At 53.7% G+C, this 15990-nt stretch overlaps 1 protein-coding gene across 1 annotated transcript in view; it reads right to left on the bottom strand.

Annotated features, from left to right (window-relative positions):
* Positions 1-4808: 4808 nt before the first annotated feature.
* The window catches only part of Runx3 (RUNX family transcription factor 3), a 58435-nt gene continuing 47253 nt past the window's right edge, over positions 4809-15990 (bottom strand). The window contains exons 6-7 of the mRNA XM_008822292.3: positions 10863-11009; positions 4809-7343 (exon numbers count right to left, since the gene is read on the bottom strand). Of these exons, the coding sequence (XP_008820514.1) occupies positions 6826-7343; positions 10863-11009 (665 nt within the window). The 3' untranslated portion in view covers positions 4809-6825. The remainder of the gene's footprint in view (positions 7344-10862; positions 11010-15990) is intronic.

Here is a 15990-nt window from a genome sequence, read left to right on the forward strand (position 1 = left end):
TCCTATTGTTCTGCTTTGGGAAAGGGGGCCTCAGCTTTCTCATCGGTAAAGTGAGAGGCTGTGATAGTACGTAATTTCAACAACTGGGCTGAGTTAACATGGCAAATGTATTCAAGTAGTGCCTGGCATTGGTTAAGCACTAGCTGTTATACTTATTATATTTATGTTCTATTACATTTATCTACTGAATGTGTGTGTGTGCACATGCCATGTGCATATAGAGGTCAGAGGACAACTTTTGGGAGTCTGTTCTCCTTCCATTATGTATATGCTGGGGATTGGACTCAGGTCATCAGGCTTGGTGGCAAGCGCCTTCACCCTCTGGAACCATCTCACTGGCCCTAATTATTGCTACTCTTATTCCAAAGGCAAAGAGAAGATATCAAATCCAGCATGGAGGTATCAGGGAAGGCTGCCTAGAAGAGGTGATATTTCAACCCTTCCCTGCCTCTAGAGTTTAATATACCACACCCTGACAAATTTAGAAAACCCAAGAAACTGAAAAATATACAAAAGAAAATAAATATGAGGCCATCTTTGTAGTGATTTCATTCTAAATCACCTTTATCTATTGTTTAAACTACATTACTACATTGATAAACTGTATACTGTATTAATGGCTATAAAAATCCTTCCTTCCTTCCTTCCTTTTGTCTTTTTGAGACAGGGTCTCCCTGTTGCCACAGCTGGCCTGGAGCTCCCTGTGTAGACCAGGTTGGCCTTGGACTCACAGACAGTTCATAGTCTGCCTGTCTCTGCCTCCCAAATGCTGGGATTAAAGGCCTGGGCCACCATACCTGGCTGAAAAAATGTTTATTTCTAAAAAGTATTAATATATTTATTAAAAACAAAGTTATGCATGTAGGGGGAAAACCTCAAAATAGTCACGTTGTTTACCTTTGGGGGGAATGAAATGATCAGTATATCAGTAATTATTCATGTGTTCCTTTTTAAGACTCTGTAGTGCACTATTTTTCCTTCTATGATTAATGATTATTTAGTGTCATTTAAAAAATATTATTTAGCCAGGCATGGTGGTACATACTTGTAATCCAAGCATTTAGGAGGCAGAGGCAGGAGGATCAGGAGTTCAAGGTCAGCCTGGGCTACATGAGAATTTGTCTCAAAAAATAAAAAAAGACATTTAAAATATAATGTAGAGATAATGGATGCCTGGGATCCTGCTCTCATAACCTTCTCATCCTCAGACCTCAGAGGCTGTGGGGCTGCACTTGATGCCAACTGTGGTGGCCAGAAGCCTGTCATGAGGAAACAGACACAGAATGGGGGAATCCTGAAAAAGCCGATGGGTAGTAATAGCTGCCCTTAAGATTTTTTTTTTTTTTTTTTTTTTTTTTTTTTTTTTTTTTTAATAGGTTCTCCCTAGTCCCAGCTAGTATGGAACTCACTATGTAGACCAAGCTGGCCTCAATCTCATAGATATCCTCCAGTCTCTGCCTCCTGAGTGCTGGGATTAAAGGTATGTGCTGCATGCCCTGCATTTAATTCTACACATTTTGCATCATGGTTTGACTCCATGCAAAAGGTATGCATCACCATACCTGGTTTGCTTTTAAGATCTTATTCCAGTTAGTCCATTGAATGCCACTCACCCTTGCGGGAAACACCTAAACTTCTGAAGTTGGATCATGGAGTCCTTCCTGTGACAGTGCTAAAGGGGTCTGAGACGGTCTAGCTCCTCCTGTTTCACCATCCACAGCTTCATACTCCTGTGCTCAGACCATTGCAGTGGCCTGTGAACAGATCTCTGCTCCGTGTTCCCCACACTCGCCAGTGCTCCTGGAGGGGAGGTAGCTCCTTACTCACCTTTCCAGCTTATCTGAGTGGGAGGCGTACCTCCTCCTCCAAGCTTCTGTGCATGTGTGCATCTGTTTCTTTTGTAAAAAATATCATTTATTATTTTTATTTTTCTTGTATGAGTGTAATGCCTGTATGTATGTAAGTGCACCTGTGTCACGCGATGCCTGCAAAGGTCAGAAGAGGGCGCCTGATCCCCTGGAACTGGAGTTAACAGACATTATGGAAGTCTGTTAGCCGTCATGTGGGTGCTGGGAACCAAACCCTGTTCTCTGCAAGGGCAGTTAGTGCTCTTAACTACTGAGCCATCTCTCCAGCCTCATGCATCTGTTTCTTAGCTGAGCCTCTGTCCCACCTGTCTACCCTGGGATCACTCACTTTGCTGTGACTTACTTACTGGAGTGGGATTTGGGGAGGGACTGAATGTGGCCAAGGCCTTGAAGGTATGGTCCCCAAGAATAGAGCAGGATTGTGTGGCCAACGGCCGCCACCCGTTACAGCACCAAGGGTGTTTCTAGCATTGGGTGGCAGCAGGGAGGTGGTAGTGCCATCTACCCCTTTGTACTCCAGTTCCTCAGCTGACCCAGCCAGGCTCTCTGTGATGGATATAAATATATGAAACAAACAATGCACTCTTAGCTGCAAACTAAATATAGGAAGCTTGGAATCTGGCTTCCCAGGTTTCCCCGGCCAGGACCACACAGGTAGGGGGATGAGGCCCCTCACCTACCCTCCCATGGGGAGGAGTGAAGGGAGATCTGGATTCCCACTGGAGTGGGTTGTTCCTACCCTTGGCCCTTTGACAGCTCATTTCATTTATGATCCTGAGATGAACGGAACCATGGAGATGCCTGAGTGTTCATGTTCCAAGCTGGTGTATGGGGTGTTGTGGAGAGCTGCCCTTCCCTGGGCCATAGTACAGATCTGGCTGTTTGTAGGGGTGCAGCCTGGGGCAGGGAGGGGTGCTGGTTGAGAAGGGAGGAAGATCTGGGTCCTGTCCTCATGTTACACAGCATTGTCCTCACACAGCATTGGCTCCTCTAGACCTGACTTGTTTTCCTTTGGGCCTAGGTTCCCATCTCAGGCCTGTAAACCTGGACAGGACATCTATTTTTTCAGGACAAGAGTGGAGGCCATCCCAGGGCCAGAGCTTAGTGTTACAGTACTGGGTCCTGTCTGGGGGACCATTTTCCACCTTAGGAGGTACTAGGCAGTGGCCACTATCTAAGAGGCCACCTCTCAGGCTGCCACTGAGCCTGCCACACACCATGCAAGCCAGAGGTCTTCTTGGCTCTCAGAAGGGACACTGGGACCTCAGGGCTCCTAGACTGGCAGCAGACTGGCCTCCCTACCTGGGCCAGCAGGTTCAGGCCCTTCATTTCTGGAGGCATGGGGTGCATGGGCCTGGCCCAGGTTTCTGAGGTGGTCTACCCTGAAGTCAGTCTTCCCCTCTAGTCCTCCCTGTCTCCATGTGGGGTCTTTAGCTCAGGGGCCTGCCATTCTGCTGACATCTGACTAGGAGGGTGGCTCTGAGGGGCAGGGTGGCAAGCTAATACCTGTGTGAGGAAACCTTGACCCTGCCAAGCGGCTTTTCTGAGACCGGGCAGCTCTTTCTAACACCTAGGCAGCCCACACTCCTCTCTAAAGCAGGGCAGCTCTCTCCACCTGCTGCCTGGAAGCCGCTTCTGCCGCCACCTGCAGGCCACTGGGGTAACTGCAGCGCTCCATCCCCCAGGCCAGCTTCAGGCTAGCTCTGGCCCTGGTTTCCTCTTGGCGAGTGGAGTGCAGGTGATGGAGTCACCTCTTCAGTTGTGGGCCCCCTACAAAGTCATCCCAAATAAGCCAAATTGAAGAGTGTTGGCCGCGTAGACACTGCTTCAGGTCATATCTCACCCTGGGGAGAGGTCCTGCCATGTGGGTTTGCCACCCAGGGTGTACCTGAAGATGGGTCCTGCAGTGGTGACCAGGACCCTGTGAGGCAGAGGTGATCCTGGATGTGGAGGGGCTTCAAGGTCTAGACCGGGAAACTAGGAACTTCCGGTTTGGTGTTTGGTTCTAGGCAGGGCAAAACCTTAGGATTGGGTTTTGAAATGGACATTGCCAATGTAAGTTCTGTCTTATGGAAATTCATGTCCACATGTCCCACATGGTCAGGCACAGGCTGGGGGTGGGGCTCTGGTGTGGCCAGGTCTCCCTACTGGTGAAGCTGTCAGGTCAGGTTCCCACACCATCTTTGGGTGGTGGTCTCAGCTCGGCATCCACCAGCTACAGGGAGCTGTGGAACACCCCTCTGTGTGACTTAGTCACCTCATCTCCAAATAGGGGCACCTTGAAGCAGGTGGCTGCTTTGCAGTCCTGACTTCTCAGCTGCCACCTCAAGAGCGTCCCAGCAAGCAGACTGCAAGAGGGGCCTCTACCCCAGAAGGCCTTCTACTCCATAGGAGCTTGGGGGTCCTCAACCCAGAAGGGTCCCCACCCTGCGGGATCCCACCTACATGGGACACTCACCCCAGAGGGTGCCCTAGCTCCAGAGGGGTCTCTCATCATGGTGTAGTATCTGACTGTCCTTTAGTCACTGCCCCTCCCCAAATCTGTATCTAGGGGACAAGATGGGCCAGTGCAATGCTTTCTACTTCTGTGTGACAGACATGGCCACCTTAGGGAGGGAGGGTTAGTGCCACCTTGAAAATCTATCTGATAGTCTGAGGTCCCAGCCCAACCAAGAGAGTGGCCCGCCAGCTGTCCTCAAACTAGAGTCTCTGTGGCCACCCAACAGAGCTGGCTGGAGAACTTCCTAGCACTGTCTCCTACACACCAGCTTGGCTCTGCCCAAGTTCCTTCCCTCCTAGGTAAGAGCAGAGGTCCCACCCATCCTCCATACACACAGCCCTAGGAGACAGGACACAGGATCCTTCAACACATGTTATATTATTGTAACAAATACAATTTTCATTTTACAGTTAAATAGTACCCAAGATGGGCAGTTTACTGTACAAGCAAGTTGTGCATGAAAAACAAACACACCAGGCGGACGATAGTGCAAAGCAGTTCCTCCCCTCCCCACCAGCTCGGACAGCCTCAGGAAGATCTGTGCACAGCAGGTAAGGATGCCATATGACAATATGTCACCAAGGATCAGTACCCACCACCCACATCCTTACAGTAACATTGTATCCAAGCCCATTAGCTTCCTTTCTAAACAGCGCTCTCTCAGGTAGCACTTTAAAGCAGCCTTGAAAACAGGACACACCACCCCCAATTTTTTTTTAAAGACCAGTCCAGGGCTGTCTTGTACTTACCAGGGGCCTAATAGAAACTCAGCCATCACTTTTACCAGGGATGGGATGGAGGGGTGATGATGGGGTACAATTTCCTATCCCCACCAGGGCTTGGGTATTGAGAAGGGTAGTCAGTCAACTGGGGTGGCCTACACAGTGTGGGGCACTGGGAACCTGAAGGTACCTCCCTTTCTGACTTGAGCCAGTCTGTATCACAGAATGGAAGAAAAGCAGGTAGGGGCAATGGGTTACAACTGCTTCCTGAGAAGGGGTGAGGGACCTGGCAGGTTACCCTCAGCTACTTCCAAGAGATGGAAATTTTTTTTTTTCCAATGAGGGTGGGACAAAAAAATTACAGTGGAAGGTAAGTGCACAGAATCACCAGGATTTCCTGACCTGCCAGAGTATGTATGTGACTGCTATAGGTGAGGGCCATGGGGCAGGCCAAGTGCTGTGACAGAGGCCATCACTAAGAAGTATTGTAGGCAAGAGTTCCACGGCCACAGAGGATGTGGCTCATTCAGTGTGAAGAAACCACACGTGGGCCAGCCCTGCAAGAGTGTCCTCATCTATTTCCATGGAAGATCTCCCAGAGCAGAAGATCTCAGGACTCTAGTCCTTGGGCAAGGCCCACTCTCCCACCCGCTGGGTGACATCTGACCTCTGCACAGACGCGGCTCTGGTATCACACACCCCACTAGAGTCTCACTCGGCCTCCCAGGAAACATCTACATGTGCACGCTGAGTTCCAGGCACCTCACTTGGTCCCTTGTGTGAGGAATGTGCCAGTCTGGAGGTGGCAGGTCCTGATGATGTAACACTAGCAGAGGCAGCAGGTGGGGGAGGCGGTGCTTTCACAACCGCAGGGTTTCTACCTGTCAGAGACTTTGTTTTAAAATGTTCGATGAAGCTGCTTTTTCTAAAATCAGTTTTTAAAACTGGTTTTGGTTCAAGGCTGTTTGCTTCCAGCTGCAAACAGGTCAGAGAAAGCTGTGGGTTTTAGAGGCTAGGGCTCTCTCCCAGCTTGGCTGGACCTCATGGGCCACCCCATCACTCTCCACCTCCAGACTTTGTGCTAGGATCTATCTGCCCCTGAGTTCTCTGAGACAGATTACAGGGCCAGCATCCTGACCTCTCAGGCTGGAATATACTTGGAGGTGTGGGGCTTTTCTTTCTGCTTTAGGACCTGCCAACTTGGGAGGAGTCTGCTTTGCCGCCTGCTGTCACCAGCTAGGACAGGCTAGGGGCTTCTTGGCTGGAACTGTGGGAAAGTCAAATCGGGGACTGGCATGTGGGTGTGTCTGAGGGCCTGCCTGTTCAGTGAAGGGAAGCCAACTCAGGGGGTGGGGGTTTCCAGTTGACTCCATGGGTATGAACACAGGGGGAGGGCTGGCCAGGGTGCCAGTGTGACAGGAAGTCCAGGGTTCTGAGCTTATCCTGCCTGCCAAGGCCTCCTCCCTTCTGAGCAGGGTAGCCTCTGACCCAGGAGACAGAGCTGGGCATGGCTGGAGACAACAGAGGTGGATGTTGGAGGTGGCAGGCGCTTGAGGAGAGAGGACCAGGGTCTGGGCTGGGGAGGTTCCCACCCCTCTATACAATGGTGTGGCTGGACAGAGCTCTTGGAGCCATCAGCGACTCTGGCCCCTAGGACCAGGCCAAAGTTCATTCTTGCCCAGAGTGTGGGACTGGATGGCTGGGTCTTGCAGGTGGCAGGAAGTCCCCAGGGCATTCAGTAGGGCCGCCATACGGCTTCGTCCATGCGGCCTGGCGTGCTCAGGGCTGTGGGCGAGTTGCTGTGGCTGCCGTCAGCTTCCACACCATCGGCCTGGCCCAGGCTGGGGTTCATGAGGTTGCCGGTAGCCACCGAGGCACCGCTAGGGCAGGAGGCCAGCATGCGTGTGGGCGAGCGCTCACCACCCGCTGCTGCCATGGAAAACTGGTAGGAGCCAGAGGAGGCGCCATAGAAGAGGTGGTAGGGCGCAGGGTTGGCCTGGAAGGGCCCGCTCTGGCTCTGCGGGGCTCCGGGGTAGGGTGGAGGGAGGTAGGTGTGATGGAAGCGGCTGCTGGCCGGCATGCTTGCCACGCTTAGGCTGCCCAGGCTGGTGCCGGATGGCGTGGCACTGTAAGGGAAGGCGGCAGACATGGCACCTGGGTAATGCATCCTGGGGTCTGGGAAGCGGCTCTCCAGCCCTGGGAAGGAACGGTCAAACTGCCGGGGGTCAGAGAAGGGGTTCAGGTCCGAGGAGCCTGGGGAGGGCAAGAGGAGGGTCAGTTGTGCAGGCCTGATCACTCTGGACTCTCTCCCAGGGCTGGGCTGTCCCTCCTAGGAAGCCCTTAGGATTCCCACCGCAGACCAAGCTGGGAGTGGAGCCCTGTACCACAACACTTGTCTCCTTCCCAGCCTGCATGGACAGGCCCTGGACACGGCGCACCCTCAACAATTGGTAAGACCAACGGTGTGAAAAGGTCTCTGGGGCCCTGTGAGGCTGGAAGCCAGATCCTGCCTCTGAAGAGGAAGAAATGGAGGCAGGCAAAGAACGAACCAGAACACGCCATAACACCTCTTTTCTCTGGGGCCAGAGTGTGTGCTGTGTAATGTGAATGTGAGCTCAGGGGCAGACTGGTTGGGGTCCGGACTGTGGGTTTTGGGTTCACAGACGTTCTGCCTGTTTCCCTTCCCGGGCCACGTCCCCATGGCTACCCTGCAGGCTAGAGCATCTTGATGGTCACACAACGACCATATGACACCCTCACCTACCTCTACTGCAAAATGAAACACCAGCTTGGAGCACTTGGGGGTCCCGACTCTAGTCTGGTCAGTGTGCAGGCAGATTTCACAGGGTAACACCAGGAGTCTTGCCTCTACTATGAGAATGTGTCAGCCTGTCTCCCTACTTTTGTAATTTCAGACCCCAAACCTCAGCATTCAAATGGATTTTGGGATGAAACCTAACCGCCTTGTGGGAAAACTGAGACCCAAAGGGGGAGAGGCACAAAGCATCACAGGGAACACTATCCTGAGCCCCAATCCAGTCTGAACAGAGATGGTCTCTTAGCAGCCAGGGCTTGCTGTGTGTGGCCTTGGCTGTTCAACCACATGGGTTTTGACTCTCATTCCCTGTGTCTTTTGACAAATCACTTAACCTCTCTGTGCATCAGGGCCCTGAATAAAGTTTGCTGACACACTTAAAGTGCTGCAGCTGCTGTCACAGCTTTTGTTCTGGGCACCCAGGAGAAGTGGCTGATTGGGGACCCTGATGAGATGAAGCTGTGACCTGGGGTCCTCTTTATACCTGGGTAGCAGTGGGCAGAGACTAGTTTCCTGTCAGGCCTCAGCCCTTCTGTCCCTCACATCATAGAGGAAGAGTCAGGAGACTGGGCTCTATCCTCAGGTCAGCAGGGCTGGTGCCCACTCTGGATGGGCTCGCTGGCCATGACCAAGGCACGTCTGGGGATGCAGGGCTCAGGCCTCCTGCTTTCTGGCCTCTGCCTGAGGTGCTAGGTGACCTCAGGTGGCCTGTCAAACCTCAGGTCTCTACGGTATACTTCTCACAGTAGCATCTCTGGTCCTGGCTGTGGATCACTAAGGAGGCCTTCCCCTGGCTCAAGGTGGGGAGAAGGAGCAAGGGTCAGGCAGCTGAACCTTCTGGAGCATTTGGAATCTCCCTGGCTGGTCAGTCTGCCTTTAAGTCTGGGTGGCAGAGGTGCCTAATGTCTACCAACATGCAGGAGCCCCAGGGAGAGGGCTCCTGCCTCTCCTTCAGGGTGGAGGGAAATACCTCAGACCCAGTAGCTTCCTCACACTCCTGTGCCCACCCCCACCCTCACAGCCCCAGGAAACGTGAGCAGTGGGCCACTGTTGAACAGCCAAGCCAATAGCGCAAGGAAATGTTTATTTTCTTCTCCAAATTACCCCAGATGCTGTGTGGAAGCTGAATGGGTCCTTTGAGTGGTGAGAAGCCCCTATTGTGGGCGGCTGCAGCCTGGGGCTGGGCCGGGGCCTTGGCATTGCTTGTGGTGACCAAAGCCAGGGGTCAAAGCTATTAGCAGGCACCAAGGGAAGTGTGTGGGGTGTCCTGAGGGGATCTTAGGGAGGACCAGTGAGCTTGATTCTTCACACCTGAGCCTGCCAAAGCCTATGACAGGAGCCTCTTCTCACTTTACAGATGAGAAAACAAGCTCACAGAAGTTAGGTGGGTTGCCTAAGATCACAGTCAGTGCAAGATAAGCCAGAGCTGGCCAGGCTGACCTGATGTCAAGTGTATGCCCTTTTTCTGCTGTGGTTATCTGGGACCCTCTCCTGGACCCCAGAAGGGCAGTTCAGGGGTACCTGGGCCCAATGGATAACAAGGGACTGGGGTCCCATCTCAGGATGTGGTAAGAGAACTGGCCAGCCACACCCACACGGGCCAGATCAGGCCCACATCTGAGGAGAGACTGGGCAGGCCTGCTTCTGAATCCTGGGGGCAGAGATTCCCAAGACTATACCCCCTCACTGCTGGAGGGCAGGTGTGGGCTTTTCTTTCATGGGGACTGGTAGACAGGAGGCACTGTTGAAACCTGTTAGATGCTGGGGTATTCCTGGCTAGACCTCATCCTTTTTAAGCCAGGCTACACAGGCACAAGCCTGTGGTGACAGGGAAATGGACAAGCTCCCGGGCAGGGGCGGGCATGAGTCAGATGAAGGGCATGTCTAGAGGCTACAGACAAACCTGCAGGGCCCAGGACTTATGAGCTGAGTCTAAAATTTGTAAGCCTGTGGGCTCGGGCAGGCCAAGGTTAGGGCCTATACCCACCTTGGGCCAGCTTCCTGTCACACCGTGGGAGGGTGCCATGCCAGTGCATCATGCCCAGAGCACACAGTAATATACCTGGCAAGGTTTCCCTGCACAGAGACCAGCGTGGAGGAGAGCAGAAGGTGAGGTAGAGGGGTACCAGCCTGCCACCCACTCTGGTCCTCCATGGGGAGACCTTGTATCTGACCATTGGAGGGCTGTGTGGCCTACGAGTGGCCTCAACCCTCTGCAGCCTCAATTCACTCATCTGCCACGTGGGACCCAAGCCAACACGGGTGAGCTGAGGGGATGGACACTATGTAGGGTGGCAGCTAGCCCTCTGATCTCTATGGCTTGGCATCTGCACCTGTCTGGCTTGAGCCAGCTTCACAAGGGCTCCTGTGGGCTGGCTACACACCTGTCCTGGGCCTCAGGGAGACCTGCCTATGGGCCCGTTGCCTGGACCACACAGTGGAGCCCGCCCCTACCCCCAGTGCTGTCTATTCAGGAGCTGTCTCTGGGTGGAGACCTAGTCCAAGCAGTGCCGGCACCCAACTTCACAGTTTCTGGTGTGAATAGCACCCAGCCCTGGGAAGAGTTCTCTCCACTCACCCCTCTTCACCAAGACAAGGCTGAGGCTAGAAGGGTGTGTGCACAGTGGGGACATGGTGGCTGTGGTTCTGTGGGCACCGCAGGATTTAACCTCATGTCCCCAGGGAACAGCGAGCTCTGGGGGAGGGATGACCGCATCTGCTGGTGCTGATTCCTGGAGTCAGGCACAATGTGAGTCAGTGAACAGCTACTGAGCAAGCGAATGAATGAGAAAGTGGAGGCCCTGTAGAGAGTTGGCACAGTAGTGCAGACTGCAGTTTCTATCAGCTGCCCCAGAGGCAGCAAATAGCAGGAGGGCCATCTTCCCCAGGGACTTGGCCTGGGGTGGGTGGTGACTCGCCCAACCCCCTGCTTGCTTGCTTCCCACAGGCTTCCATACCTTGGATTGGAGTCTGGGCCTGACTGCTGAAGTGGCTCGTGGTGCTGATTGAGGCTCGGGGGCTGGGTGTGCTTGGTGTCACCCGCATGCGCAGGTCTCCAAAGCGGTCGGGAAACTTGGTCTGGTCTTCTGGCTTTTGCCGGTGCCCTGTGGAGCACACGGAGCCCATCAGTCACTGCCATGCCTTGCCCTGCTGGGAAGTTCTTACTAATGTCTACTTTAGGCCTCTGTGGAGTTCTCAGATTGTCTATGTGCCACCTCAGGTGGCCTCTCTCCAGGGCATTTGAGTAGGAACAACCATGCTTATATCATACCTGGGGCTCTGCTGGGGGCACACTGTGACCTCAGAATCTGAACTACCTAAACCTCCTAACGTGGTTTGACAGAAGGGGAAACTGAGGCAACAGGCCTAAAAGAGTGGTTCAGGAGACAGGAGATGGGGAGAGCTCCCAAGGGTGCTGCCACCCTCTATACCCAGCATGAAGGTCCCTACACTTCACCCACCCCTGAGGGCACAAGCCTCAGAAAGGAGAGCTGGTTGTCTGGTTCTGGCCAGCCTGGCCCCCGCACATGCCATCTTCCCTCTGGACCTCAGAGAGGATTCAGGGCAGAGGTTTAGTCATTGAGGATATACTGGCTTCCATTCCCTGCCCAGGAGCAGAGCCAGAGTACCAGTGCATCTGGCAGAGAGGTCATATAGGACAATACCAGCCCTCCCTACCACCCTCCACACGGCTCACACAGGGTGGCTGTGCAACCTGTCCTCCACAGCCTGCTAAGGGCCAAGGGACACCTCTGGAGTGATACCAAGTGTCACTCACGATCCTCAATCACTCGCCCTCTATTTCTCAAGCAACAGGCCAAGTTTCCAAGTCAAAGTATCAGGTGAGTTCTGGCCACCAAAGCCCCTTGTCAGCAGGGCATCCTGACCAGCTGGCCAGTTTCAATTCCCAGACTCTTTTTTGGTTCTGTTATCTGGAGAACACACGGGAAAACTCCTGGAACTTCCTAGAGTGGCCTTGGCCTGGGTGTGCTCTTCTGCCACTTTGTTTTAGAGTGACCCTCTTGGGAGCTCAGTTTCCTCATCTGTGAAGTAGGGATGGTGAATTCTGAAATGGGAGGGTTCCTGGTCCTCCCCGTGACCTCTTGGGCTCACCTAGTGTGACAAGGACAGCTATACCACTGCATGTCCCTTGGTCTTGCTTGTCATGTCCCCTGCATGTGCAGTCGCCTCTCATTCCTCTCCTGGTGGACCATGTTTCCAAATGTTTCCTTTTGGCCCCTTGCAGGCTCACACCTCCTGTCTGGTGTCTCTGCCTAATATCCAATCTCTGGCCTCCCATATTGCCTCTGTACAAAGGAGGACTATGGATCAGAGAAGCGTGGAGGCTTGCCTGAGGACACACAGCAAGCTAAGATGGCCAGGTTTCCTAAACCTGACTCCCTTTAGGAAAGTGTAAGAAGCAAGCTCATGGGAAGAAGTTTGCCTCAGTCTTTGGGTCTGGAGTGATGTGGCATTTTCCAGATTGACAGAGAGAAGGTAGGTCATTTTTTCACTGTTCTGCCTGAGGCTGGACAAGTGATTCCAGAGCTGGAAAGCATGAGATGACCGCTAACCACTGTTGGGATGAGGGACCAGTGGGAACCTTGGAAGGACTGATTTCTGACTTTCAAAATCGGGACATAAAGAGTCTGGTACCCATGGATCCCCCAAATCCTCATACATGTTTAGCACAGGTTCAAGTGGATATTCAAGAGCCTCAGAAATGGAGCAGGGGTCCTGAGACTCAGTTCTTCAAGGCACTGATAGCCAGGGAAGTCTGTTGTCCTCCCATGAGGTGCCAGTTGAGACTAATGGGATGCCTGGCAGCAGCCGTGACCACCACACGCCTCTAGGAAACAGGAGAAAACATATCTGGCGGCGAGTTTGACTGAGACCAGCACTGCAGACTCCGAGATGCAGTGGCCAGACAAGTCTCGGGTGAGGCAGGCAGTGTGTGCCTCATGGAGGATGCTTGGCTGATCTCTTCATGTCCTGATGGGGTAGCTGCTGTGGCAGGGCTCCTGGCTCAGCCCCGAAGTTCCTGGAGATGGCAGGGGTGCGTGGATGAGCTGGAGATCATGAATTCCCAGCAATCTCAACAGGCAGGAAGTCTGCCGGATTGAAGGGAGACTACAGACTGACCTGGCACAGCTTGGGTATGAGGATCTGGGTGTCTTAGTGAACCACAAGTTCTAAGGCAGCTAATGGGGTTATATGAACACCGGTGTAAAACCTTAGACCTGTCAGTGTCGTCCCCTGGTTCTGAGTCATACAGTGTACTGTGTGTTCACAGCTGTTCCTGTGGCCAGCGGAAGCAGGGCGGGGCTCGGGGCCAGCCTGGGTTTGAGGATGGGCCTGATGGGTGTAGCCTTGGCCTCACTAATCACACTCCTCCCAACCTTGGGCTGTAACATCCCTATCATACCACTCACATGGGTCACTCGTACCCTGCTTGTGCCCAGGGGGACGTGGATGAGACAGAGGACAAGATTAGGATGGTGACTGGGAAGACTGCTCAGCCCTGAAGCTATACCAAGCTGGGACAGAGTGGCCGGCTGGTGCTTCTCCATGGTGGAGGGCAGGCTCCCTGAGGAGAGGACTTGTACATGGCCCAGGAGGGGCAGAGGAGAGCTCATTGACCCCACGTGGCCAGGGCGCCAGAGAGTCTCAGAGCCATAGGGCTGGGGCCCTCACACAGGGAGCAGAACAGAAGGGAAGCGCGTGCGTGCACCCGAGGAGAGAGATGGACCACAGGAAAAAGAGTCTTTCATCTCTGTTCCCACCCTGAGAGCGTGGGGCTGTCTGGTTCCCTTGGCCACTGGGGCCTTGCCCTTCTGTGCTCCATGAGGATAGAAGAGACTCACTGAAGTCTCTTCCCTGGGGGATTACTGATTTAAGATTTCCAGAAGTCACTGCTGGTGGGGCTGGCCTCCAGTCCCCAGCTTCTGGATAGCCTTGGCCTCTTGCTGCTGCTGGTCCAGCTCCCTAGTACCCTCTGTCCTGCTCAGCATCTGCCAGTAAGGCAGGGCGCTTTTTCCACAGCAGTGTCTCGAGGCACACAACCCTCACACTCCTGCTTCCCTTGCAGTCTCCCCATGAGGACATATTCCTGCTCTACAGGTGGGACACATTGAGTCTGGGGATTGTCCCTGCTGGGCTGACAGCTCATAGGAGGCAGCTGTCCCCAGAGCTGATCTCAGGAAGGGCCCTAGCTGTGAAACTCAGGGTGTGACATGGTGTTAGGGCCCACCCCAGGGCACTCTACAGATCTATGGGGAGGAGCCTGGGCAGAGGAAGACAACAGGATTTCAGTGGACCCCAGCAGGGCCCTGCCTTATTCTGAAGCTCAAGATTGAGTTACACTACTGCAGCCCCAGTCCCTCTTCTCTGGGCCTTAGTCTCCGCATCTGTAAAATGGTTATCATCCTGTGTGATGCCCCAGGGGTAGATGGGCTGGTTATGAGTTTGTCAAAGTAGAGTCCTCAGTGGGAAGAAGAAGATGATGCCTGGGGAAGGGCCTCATGGCCTGTGGGGGCCTTGCCTGGCCAGCAGGGGGTTCTGATCACTGCCCCCAACAACCTTGATGAGTGCCCAGGACTCCACTTGTGATAAAACAGATCTCAGCCTACCCATCCCAGGGCCTATTACAGGAAGCTATTACCCAGAGGTGGTCTTGGAAAAGTTACTGAACCCCTTCAGACATTCACTGTCTCTTCTGTAGAGTGGGGACTGAAAGCTCAGAGCCCCCTTGCTCCCTACTCCAAGGGTGAAGGCACGTTTTTTGAAGTATGCAACTCGAAGGCTCTGGCCTTCAGGGGAGGTGTCAGCACCTTCTCTGATCTGCCTCCCACTCTTGGGTCAACTGCTCCCATCCAACATAGCTAAGCCATAGGGGACCTCATAGGCATGTGGCAAAGGTCAATGTCTTTGGGCTGTGTGACTCCCCTCCCCAGGGCCACATTACACAGCCAGTTGAGTCTCCCTTACCATCAGCAGCCAGGCTTGCTGCACAGGTCCCACCACCTGTCAGGTGCCTGGCACTGTAGGGGAGTCAAGCACTTACCAGGGCTAGCCCCAGCCTCCCACCAGGGCTGACAAGCAGGCCAAATAGCCACACACAGAACAAGTATCACAACCCTCTCTCCCATTGCCCCCCCCCCCATCAATTTCACAGATGGGAAGGGAAGTCACAAAGCCAAGGTCACAGGTAAGATTCAGCCAGGAATGGGCTGACAAGCTCACAGAGCTTCTCCAAAAGGGAAGAGCTGGGCTCTGGCTGGCAAGAGGCCAGCTTCCATGTCTGGCCTTAACTGGGCAGGAGGAGGCAGGATTGGGGAGAAGTACAGCCAGGCAGGGCCCTGGGAACAAGGGGAGCCCCAGCTACCAGCCCTGGGCAGGTCTGAAACGTCTCAGCAGCCTTTCTGCCAGCATGCTGCTCTGTGACCCATACACAGTGGCCACTGTATGCCCGCTGCTTGCTCTGGGGCCTGTCAGGAGATTTACACCAGATTGGAATAGCACTTGGATGGCAGGCCGGTGTCAGCCTGGGGTGGTCTGCCGTGAATTGGCCCCCTGTGAGCAGATGAAAACCTGTGGTGGCTGGGCAAGGAAGCTGGCTGGCAGGAGGCCAGCTGCAGGGAGGCAGCAGACTCAAGGGCTGCAACTGGGGCTTCTAGGCCTGGGCCTGATTAGGGGAGTCAGGGAGGTCTGAGGTTAACTCCTTCCTTTCCTCTGAGTGGGCTCTCTACTAGGACTTCCCTAACTTGGGGTGCTTCCAGGCAATGGGGCTCTAGGGTACCGAACCTGGGCACCCTTCTTCAGCCTCCTCACACCAAGGTCACTCTTTCTGCCCATACTAGGTCCTCAGAGGCCACACTGCTGTTGGCTTATCTCCTTCAGGCCTGAAACTCATCAGGAAGCCTCACTACCCCACTCAACTGCCTGCCCTCTGCCTGTTCCAGTCTCCTCCCAGCTTTGCTGAAATGAACAGATTACTTATTTACTTAACTTATTCCTGAGCTATTTATGGAGTACTAAGTTGGCATCTTCAGGGCAGGGAACAAGTGTCTGACAAAATAAAAGAAT

This window comes from Nannospalax galili, unplaced genomic scaffold (assembly GCF_000622305.1).
Source record: "Nannospalax galili isolate Female #2095 unplaced genomic scaffold, S.galili_v1.0 scaffold1428, whole genome shotgun sequence".
NCBI lineage: Eukaryota > Metazoa > Chordata > Mammalia > Rodentia > Spalacidae > Nannospalax > Nannospalax galili.